Consider the following 10,791-nt stretch of genomic DNA (forward strand, 5'->3'; position numbering starts at 1 on the left):
TCTGAGATGCTCTTTCTCTGAATGCATTCATGAGTAAACAGCCCATTTTGTTTGCTTTTTTTTCATCCCATCATAGGCTTTACTTCAAGATGTCCAAACCAACTTCTACAAAAATTGTAGACTCGATAAAAAGCATAAAGTATATGAATGCACGTATATTAAGATACCAGAACTCCTCGAGTAAACCTTTGCTGTTTGAGTTCCAGGTTATACTTCTAATTCTCTGCCACTAGGGGGAGACATTTCAGCAATGTACCAAGCTGCAATCTCCCTGATCAGAAAAATCAGCATTGTCAAGTTTTATTTTCAATCTCTTATTAAGTACTTGTTACATTGTGTGTGTGTGTGTGTGTGTGTGTGTGTGTGTGTGTGTGGGGGGGGGGGGGGTTCTGCTTTCATTTAGGTTGTAATGAATATGAAACAACTAATTTACACGTTAACCTCATAAATGATAATAAGACGTTGCTGAATACAGGCTGACTGACTTATCAACCAAGAACCCACAAATTCTTGTATTTTTGAAAACATTTCCAGTTTTTGCCCTAGAACTTCATACACTTATAATATGATGTAGCCATAAATTCATAATAATCGTGTTTTAATGTGTTCTTACGGATTATTTTTGTATTCTTGCCTCATTGTAGACAGACAGACAGATAGACAGATAGACAGATAGATAGATAGATAGATAGATAGATAGATAGATAGATAGATAGATAGATTAGGCCTGCTGTATGCATGCATACATGCGGACGTGCAGGAGAAAAGGCGATCCAGCCTCCAGCCAATCAGCTGGCCCGTTGTTGAACATCCTCCTCCTGTTCTGCTTACGACGGCTCGTTTCCGTCCTCTCGACAGCTCCTGCCCAGACATGGACTGCGCATCTTCTCCTGCAGCCGTGCGGACCGCTGTAAGAAGATCCCCGTCCTGATTCCCGGCGATGCTGGGCGCGGACGTGCGCGGCCTCTCCAGAGGAGCGCGGCTCCGCGGAGCCACCGAGCCTGTAAAAACGGCGTCACACGCCGCGAGATCGCGCTGGGATCATCTTTGTTTGGGTGAAATGGATTTGGAGCAACACCAGAGGCCAGCATGCGCACGCTGACGCGCAGTTACTAAATTTTAATACGTAGCACACATTTAAAGGTAAGATGTGTTTACATGACGGAACTAGTTGTTTCTGTGGATGCGGGTGATGGGATTTAGTGAGGGGCGTTTAATGCTGTTTGGATTAGCGACAACACATCTGTGCCATCCTTTTTGTTCCAGCCATGGCTGAGGAGAGCAGCCTGCCTCACCAGATAAGGACGGCGGAGAGGAGCGTGGTGTTCCTCAGGCAGGAGCACCTCACTTTGCTCCACGGCCTCCACCTGGAGATCCTCTCACTGCAGAAACGATGCTCGGGTGAGCGAAACACCACTGCTATGGGGAATAACTTTCATAACTTTCATCTGACTGAAAGTGATTTTTTTAAAATCATTATTATTCATAGAATATGAAACACTCTGGGGAGATCTTCACACAGGTGGCTGAAATAAACATGGAGTGTATTCAAAATCAGTTTTAGAAAAATCACCCTTTCCTCTCATGACATTCTTAATCACACCATTCTCCCCCTCAGGGGCCCATTTGCCACTTTACTCTTTTAAAGTAGATCCCTAAATAATCTCAGTGAGGGATTCCCCCATCAGTTTAGAGCATTTCATTTAATTTGGACCACATTTGGCTGTTTTTGATTTTACTTTAACACAGAGAAACCAATCCTTTGTGGTTGTGAGGACCTGCATGTTCATTTCATGTGTGTCTGCACAGTCAATCGATGCCAGACGATGACTCCATGATGATGTCATACTGTGATTCCTGTAGGTTGCATCATTTCCTGTTTTAGGACTAATGAAGAAGTGCCGCAGTTCTTTAAATACATTTAAATGAACACGTGGACTCAGGCTGAACTCGTAAGCCGATGTGTTTAATTAGGCGGCACCTTGAGTTGCTCTCTGATGCTGCTGACATATTAGCTTGACATTAAAATCCATCCTAACCTTCACTTGAAAATGGGTCACTTTAGGGTGGAAGAGCGATCACTTGCACTACGAAACGCTACCTGAAACACATACATACCTCTCTAGTTTAATAGTTTAATCCATCTATGCTACACCTTTTACAATCTATAGAAACAGCACATCGGGGGGAATGGTGTGTGTGTGTGTGTGTGTGTGTGTGTGTGTGTGTGTGTGGGTGAGACAGAGAGAGATTGGATTAGATGGCTTGGAGCCAAAACGGTCCTTTGTGTGATCACATCTGTTCAGTAAAGCTGTGCTTGTGTGTGTGCGTGTGTGTGTATGTGTGTGTTGTATGGTCACAAAGACAGAGATTCACACACCACTGAAGTCAGCGTGTGAATATACATATGTATGTGTGTTCAGTGTGTTTCCCCCCATCCAGCAAATTATACTATTTTCTTTAGTTCTGTTACATCCACATGCTTCATTGTCTCAATGAAAACAAGAAAACGCATCATCACACCCTCATTTTTCCCCTCCTGGGAGCTTCGCTGTTGTCAGATGACCTGAAAGATTTCCCCTCACAGTGCAACCTCCATCCTGAAGCCCTTCAATTACGAGTCTGTCTGGAGGGCAGCGGTCGATTTCCACATTCTGCAGAGGTTCCAGGGGCCCCGCTTCATCATCTCACCACACTTCAGAATAAGCGTTTTAAGTTAACATTTTTATGTTTCTCGTTAGCTGTTGTCGCATGTGTATAATATCAGTTCCAGCATTGATCTCCATACCCCAGCAGGGTTATGAACCAAATGGTGCTTCAAAGGTCGAAAGATATGTTAACGCAAGTTAAAGGGATATATGGTCTGTGCCCTTCTCTTGGTTGCTCTAAATGAGCCTTTAATATAGATGACCTGGTGGAGGGTTAGCATATGGTCTGTAGAGGCTAAGTGCTTGCTGCAGGGACACTAAAGCGTTGCCTAGAAGGGCTCAGCGAGGTTGAGCAGGCGTTGCCATGTGTGCTTTTAGCTGTTCCTTTTAACCGCTGACCTCTTTTATTGGTGAGTTATCATTAGCTTTGCTGCAACAAGCGAAATAGATCCCCCGTTATTGAATTACAGACATTACTTCCATTGTGTGTTATCTCAACCACTCTGGTACCTTTTTAGCATGCGTCCTTCCGGCCGATACGAAACACAAGGTCGGGCCTTGAAACTAAATGTGTGACCGCTCACTCGGGTTACGTCGTGCAGCCTGGTTGCTGTAGTGAGCTTAGCGCCGTTTTTTGGGAAATGAATAAACTCCTGAATGTCCCTCCTGAACCAAATCGTGCGTACTCCACATCTGCGCACACTCTCAAAATTAAATTTTAAAACTGTTCTCAAGCATGCTGGATGTGATGGTGATCCCTTACAGCAACATTATTAGCCAGGCAAAGTCCAACTTTACGTGGCATTTGTTTTTTTGCTGGTTCTTACCTTTTATTTTTCTCACTATTTTTTTAATTTTCCCCGTTTGGAGGGAAAATAGGCGTCACTGGGAGAGCAACATGTCTAAGAATAAAACAGTCACTACTGTTACGATATGTAACGGTAACTGTTACACAATATGTCAATAAATCTAAAGCCCAGCACACACTGTATTAGTAGCTGCTCATTTTCACACATTTGGCTTTCAAATATGCAATCTACTTCTTTAAGAGGCCATTTTACAGTCTTCAGCCCAGAGAGGTTGTCTGGAGCTGGAAATATAGGACACGTCTATGCCTGAAACATTTGCCTGAAACCAGCGGAACCACACACGCATTTCTGTGTTTGAGTTGTAAGATGAGGCTTAGGTTTAGTCCCAGCATGAAAATCAGGGACAAACAGACGCCATCGCTCTTGACAATCAGGCTGCTGCATTATCTCCTCCAAAACCACAGCCATTATGGCTGTGTTACCCTGACTACGTCATGTTATATTTAGATAATCCCACTCACCCTAGTTACACTAATTCACTCTCTCAGACCACCCACCCTGTTTGACCTGTTTTGTTATTATTTTTGGGTCTTTGTACTTCAGAGAAGGAAAGTGAGGGTTTTTTAGCTTGTCTGCAAAATGCATGATTACTATGTAATCCCTCAAGCGTGTGGTGATTCTTTGTTTAAACCAGTTTTAAAATCCAGAAACCTTTTAAACATTTATTAAAATACCACATGAGCACACATGCAATATTGAAATACTTGCTGAAGTGATTTATTGATTTCTCCATTGATTTATTGAAGTGATTCAGTAACTAAGGGACAAGTAATGGGAACTTTTTGGCCAAATCTCTGCCGGTCATTGATGTAAAAGTTCCGATTTCCCTCGATGAATAATGAATGAGTTTGAGGAAAATATGCTGAAAAAGTGCAGCGGGCATCTGTTCTGTTCCCGGACAACATCAAACAGAAAAAAGCAGCTTTGCCGCATTAGCAGGACAGTTTGCAAAGCACATGTCATCGTATTAAATATGAAACCGTGCATTTTGCTGCGCTAACTTGCACTACCTTCTCTTTGCAGAGCTGACGACTGAGCTGAAAACGATGCCTCAAGGCAAAAGCCAAATAGGTTTGTATGATATTTTTATACACATCATCGTCTGCTGAGCCCAGTTTAATCCATTCAGTTTAGATTTCCTACTTTATTCACTACTGAGGCTGTAAATTTGGCAGGTGAACACATAAATATTTCTTTTAGTGCTGCATCAGTGGATATTTTTATTGTCAGGTCTCTGCTGAAGTGGCTGCAACACTAAAGCCCATTAAGAAAGAATTGGGATTCCCCCAGTGTAACTGGCCAAGAAAATGTCTGTAGGATGGTTTGGAGGGTTTATGTCAATATAAAATATGTGTGGATTCCCTTATGTGGTGACTCTTTTTGTTCTGGTTCAAACATACTGTACATGTGCTCCAGCAGCGCGAAGCAGGTTGTGTTCATCCATGTTTTGTGAAAGTGGACATCCCTGCTGCACTCACATCTCTACCCTCCACACTCCACTTTCCTCAGGCTGATCCCAGCCGTCCTCCCTCTTCGCTGGACCGCCCACTCTCCTGTATTTATTATTTCTTTATGTTATGGATGCAGACATGTATCCTCCTGGCTGCTGCCACACTGAGACCTCCAAAAATGTGGCCTGTCTCTGTGGTGTTTGGACATTTGCATGATGGTGCAATGTCTCTGCACAGAGACAGGCTCCATGTTGTCACAATGAATTAGCGGAGGAGTGGGAAGAGTGTGTAGTGGTAAATGCGTGCACATGCAGGGAGAGGATGATGAAGGAGTGGAGGTATTACTGAGCCCCATCTCTGTTTCCAGGAGAGGTTATCCTCCCATCCATCAATAAAGCACAGCCCTCTGTTTCCCCCTCCCCACCCAGCCTGATCAATCCATCCTCCTCTACTCTTCTCTTCCTTGCTCTTGCTTTTTCCCCTCGCCATCCCAGCGGGGGAGTCCGCTTACAGAGTTACTTTGGTGAATAGAAAGAGACACGGAGCCACAAAAGAGTGAGAGGGAAGGAGAGAAGGGACTATATCAACTCAATTAAAGGAAAGAAGAAGACAACAGGAACCTCGGGGTGGGGGGTGTGTGAGTATGAGCTCATCATGGGTGTGGTTGAATTCTGAGGTTGGAAAAAAAAAACACGTGATGACGATGGACGATGAGAAAAGTTTAAAGTCTGAATCACAGCCTCAATAGCAGAACTAAAGCTTTGATCAAGACATGAAGCCCCTCATTGCTGTTGGAGCTAAAATGGATTTTCAGGCTTTAGAGTTTCACTTCAATCCTCCCTCCACCACAAAGGCTCCTCCAGTCCAGTAAACCTGACCTATTACTATGGGCAGAGGCGCCACTCGTGGCCTCAGCGGATGTAATTTACCCCTCTGACAAACTGCCAGGCTCCATGTTGCTGCTCTGACTTTTCCACATTTTACTGCAATGAAAAATCCACAAATCCACATTTGTGTATTTGATGCTCAAAGTTATAGAGTCTCTCATAAAGAACAGCTTTAAAAAGAGGCATTAAAATTTCAGTGCTGGTCAGTCTTGACTGTTGATTAAGATTGTTTAAATAATTTTAAGAAATCAGGTGCTTTCAGCTCTAACAGTAGCTTGGAAATTAACATACACAGCAGAAAGTGATTAAGAGGGTCTTTTTTAAAAAAGTCTATTAACAAATTTTACTACTAATAATTACATTCAACCGTGTGATTGATTTAACACATTAGCTGTAACCCCCTTAAAAGGCATCATATAATCAAGTGATGCTCCACAAGGACTACTGCTGACCACATTTTATTGACCCTGTCAGCTGAATTCACTTCTATCGTCTCCCTGAATCAGCTCTTATACCAAAGAGACTGCTGCAGATTTAACTGCCACCCTTTGAAGTAAAACCCATGTAATACACCATATGGATGCTATATGCTGCTTACAGTATGCAGTGGAAACCTGTAATAGTGAACAAGTGCAGGTTATTACTGTAATCATCGTGAATATCTGTTATCTGTCATGCAGATCATCAGTGACAGTATTGAGTTTGTTACCCTCAGGTGTGAAGCTTAGCAGTCAACTTCTGCTCTGTCTCTGTGTCAGAGTTGCAGGAGGAGGAGGAGCTCCTGGAGAACAGGTGTCAGCGGGTGGGAAGCCGGCTGGCTGAGCGAGAGAGCACCTTAGCGGAGCTCCAAAAGGAGCTTACCCAGAAAGGGGCTTTGGTTGGAGCCCTCAGAGCCAATCTCAAGGAAAAGGAGCGCCACTTCCTGGAGGAGCTCAAACTCCGCAGTCACTGCTCCAACATCCTCAACGCTGAGCTTCAGAAACAGGCAGAGACAGCGGCTTATCTCTCGTTCCAGCTGCATGCCGCCAGGCAGAAACTGCACCACCAGCGGATGCAGCAGAGGCAGGGGCTCCTGACAAGGGCCAACCCCCAGGGGGCCCAGTACGGTGCAGAGCATAACTCTCTGTCTCCATATTTACCATCAGGAGCCTCCCCTTCTTCTCCTGTGGTCAAACCCAAGCGTAAGAGCACCCGGTCATCTTTGAAAGTGGAACGTGCTCGGGAGTGCGTGCCGATTGAGAGGGTGACTGGTCCCGAGGAGCCCACGGCCATGCCTGACCCCGCTCTCTTCCTCCATCCTTGGAGACACCGGGCACACCCCAGACACACCGGAGCACAGAGACAACCTTCACTGCACTTGAATAAGGAGAGTGCAAACGGAGATGGGGAGGATTTGGGGCAGCCACGTGACGAAGCTGCCAGGCTGGTATCTTCGACTACAGCGCCCCCTGCTGCCGAGGCGAAGGCAGACTAGGGACAGAGGAGGTGATTGCATTTTTCTGCAGCGTCAGACTGTTTCCTGTTATCCTGCGCCTTGATAAGGAGATGAGTTTTAGCGCTTTTGTATTACACGTTTTATTTTTGAATTAGGCATTTTAATCTGGACCTGAAATCATTTTAGTGCTAAACTCTGTACCACTTAATATCAGTCTTATATGAAGTTTGATCAAATCTCTGTTTACACTGGTGTCATGCTTAGTTTACTCTGGGGCCTTACTTTAACGCAACCAGACTTCAGATGTTGATGAGTTTGACGAAGCCGCAGCTCTTTAGCAATGCTGCGTTATCCAGCCGAGCCCAGTCACATTATGAAAACCACATTTGGCACAGCTGCATGCGTAGGTTCTCATTCATCCAGATGTCACATTCTAGAGACCAGGACAGTTTTCCCCTCTCATGGGAATCCCCAAAGACTGGTGCAACAAACGGAACCTCATAGCAGGGGGACATTCTTTTGAGGACGTAAATGTCCATGTTTCAAGAGCTGAGTGAGGGTAGCCATCTATGGTAAACTGGAGCAGTATCAATAAACAACTTTTAGACATCAGCGAAAGGCCACTAAAACGCCACACCACTCTTTATTTTCCTCTTCCACGATGCCGGGAACAATCAGTTGATGTTTGTGGACTTTTCCTGACTGCAGATGTAAGCACACCTTCACACTGCTGAACTTATTCTTGTGATCTCCCTGATGGCTTGATGCCTCCGTTGATTTACATGACAATGGGGAAGCCGACCCATGTAGACCACACCTCAGCTCAGGTGAATTCTCATGCCAGGCGCGGTCAAAAATGCTTTGGATCACTTTGGAAACATATAATTAAGTTCAGCTGCCTTCCGTCTAGAACAGATTTGGCTGAGTCAAAATCATTTTGGTGGTTTGCACATGGACATGGATCTTATCTGACTTCAGCCCTTCACATCTGCAAATGATTCTTAGGTTATAACGCAGTTACTAAGCACGTCCTGTATGTATGACTTTACACATTAAGCACCATCAATAGTCAGCTGAAATAATCTGTTAGGACACTTGAATAATGTAACACAGTTATTGTAATAAAATCATATCTTGGTACTGGAACACATGACCTCAACAGCCAACAGTTGACTTTAGGCTGACAAAAATATAACTCAAAAGCATGAATTATAGCTTATTATTATTATTTTTGTTTACAATAAACATCCATTTCTACAGAATTTTATGCAAAGCTGAACTACTAATCTCTTCAATTTCCCATCCATCAATTTTATTGTTTTTGTTTTCAGTTGTATTTCTCTATACCCTGCCCTCTGTGTAAAAACACACTGATACGAGTTATATATGTTTGTCTTCTTGCCTCAGGAAATAATGGAGTTTTAATTGAGGTTTTTAGTGGACACCGAGCCTGAGCTGGGGCGTATATTAGCCTTGCTGTCAAACACGTCCCTAAAGTATCTGCAGGAAATAAAAAAGTTGCAAAGGGATGAGGTGTGTGTTTAGTGTCGGCCCATATTAAGAAGCTGCAGGTCTGATCTTAAAAAACAGGAAATATTAAACAATTTTAAAAGATTTTAAAGTAGAATACAAGACTACAAGTTCATGCTTCAAGGTTGTTTGTAATGTAATTAGTGCCTCATTGTGGAGGTAAAGAACATAGAGAGATGGCATGTGGAAATGTAATTTCTTAGTCAGTGTTGTGTCCTTTGATAAACAATACAACAGGTTTGTTTCCCAACTTAGGTCATGTTCTGAGCCATGATGTCATGGGGCGTTGCTCTGTGTCCTTGAATGGAGGACTGATTTTAACTGTTGTGAGACTTCTCTCACCTTCTCTGGTTAGAAGTTTAACAAGATTTTTTGCAGCATTTGTTCAATAGAGCAATATATTTGTACAGCATATTATAAGAAGTATATCAATTTTATTAACGCTGTATTTTGTAAACATGAAACCCTGTATTATTTGCCTTTTTTTCTCCCTAAATGCTTAATTTTAGGAATTTCTGAGCATCATTAGACATTAAAAGAATCATTGTCGCATGTCGACACTTGGAGGAATGAATGACTGTTGTTGGAAGAAAATGGACTTAAGCCATGAGACTTTCTGGATGAAATGAGTGAATGTGTCTGTTTTCTCCTTTTATGTTTGCGGCTTTACAATTTCCTGAAGGACTGTCATTCAGTTTGTAATCCTTTAACTGTAAACGTGCACTCTCCTTCCTCTTGTTTAATGAGACAGCAGGGATAAATGGGGATGGATGTTCTCTCCAAAGCCGCTACTTCTCACTTCTCCCCAACGTGAGTCCTGAGATGAGACTGTTATCTTATCTTTGTCACTATGTAACATCCTGGTAGATTAAACTCTGCAGGCATCAATTCAGCACCTTAATATTAGCTCTCGCTGAGATGATGTTATATAACAGCTCATTAAAATGGCTGGAAATTGCTGGAAAGAGGCGACATGAGGCCACGTGGTCTCTTTTCGTAGATCCTTATGTTAATAACTTGTTTTCACTGCCTGATTTGCTGCTTTAATCTCATGTCCCTCAAGAATATTGGGGAGAAAAGGGATTTTCTTCCAGTCTTCCATCCTACCAAAGGCCTGCAGAATAAACCAGATTTTCTTCATGTCTGCTCATCCTGGCTGAGTTTTGCATCTTAAAGAAATGATTCATGTGGCTGAGATCCGCAGCTGGTGGATGATGATCTTTAATGGTTTGTCTGGCTCACCAGGCTGAATGATTACCGCATATACTGTGTAAACTTCTTTGGTGATCTAACATGTAAACAATACTGAAATAAAACTGAGGATTATCAATTCTGCTGCTTATTAAGTTATTAGTAAAAGGATTGGGAGAGAAAAACCATGAATGTTTTGAGAAATTTGAAGCTACGTTAGATTCATTGTATTAGTTTGTTTTACTTTTCAAAACCATGAATACACACAATTGGACAGCACGGTGTGGTGTTTTTACAAAACAAACATGGTACAAAGGTCTCTTATAGTATTATCTCTTAGATTATTTGTGTTAGTTTTTCATGACTGAGAGAATACGTCACTGATTTTAATGTTGGACATCGCATGATTACGTCACATTACCGTGACCTGGAATTTTCGCCTTGATCATTTCTGCATCAAAGATGAGAAGGGTTGTGTTGAAAGGAATCAATTTCCTCCAAACCCAACAATATCTGATAATACCAGAAGGACACAAATGAGTTATTTCAAAGCCTTCAAATATTGTTCAAATGTCATCTGTGAGTCAGGGTCCGGTTTAGGTTTCTGTCTTCTTAAAATATTTTTTAAATGTGAAATGATGCTTCTTTTAAGGAAATAGTTAGTCTTTCTAGGTTACTAACTAGCAGTAAAATAGCTGAATCCAGCTGGGTTTTCTGACAAGCTGAAATAAAAATATTCTAATAGGGTGTGATATACCATGCAGTTCAAAGTAAAATACT

General features: G+C 42.6%; 1 protein-coding gene across 1 annotated transcript; it reads left to right on the plus strand.

The window, feature by feature from the left end:
- Nucleotides 1-473: 473 nt before the first annotated feature.
- Nucleotides 474-10,150, plus strand: ccdc92ba (coiled-coil domain containing 92Ba). The gene is made up of 4 exons (XM_011608442.2): nt 474-1,143; nt 1,267-1,401; nt 4,541-4,588; nt 6,614-10,150. Exons 2-4 carry the CDS (start codon nt 1,269-1,271, stop codon nt 7,327-7,329), a joined length of 897 nt encoding a protein of 298 aa, XP_011606744.1. The 5' UTR covers nt 474-1,143; nt 1,267-1,268; the 3' UTR covers nt 7,330-10,150.
- Nucleotides 10,151-10,791: the final 641 nt, after the last annotated feature.

Source organism: Takifugu rubripes, chromosome 11, assembly GCF_901000725.2.
Source record: "Takifugu rubripes chromosome 11, fTakRub1.2, whole genome shotgun sequence".
Taxonomy (NCBI): domain Eukaryota; kingdom Metazoa; phylum Chordata; class Actinopteri; order Tetraodontiformes; family Tetraodontidae; genus Takifugu; species Takifugu rubripes.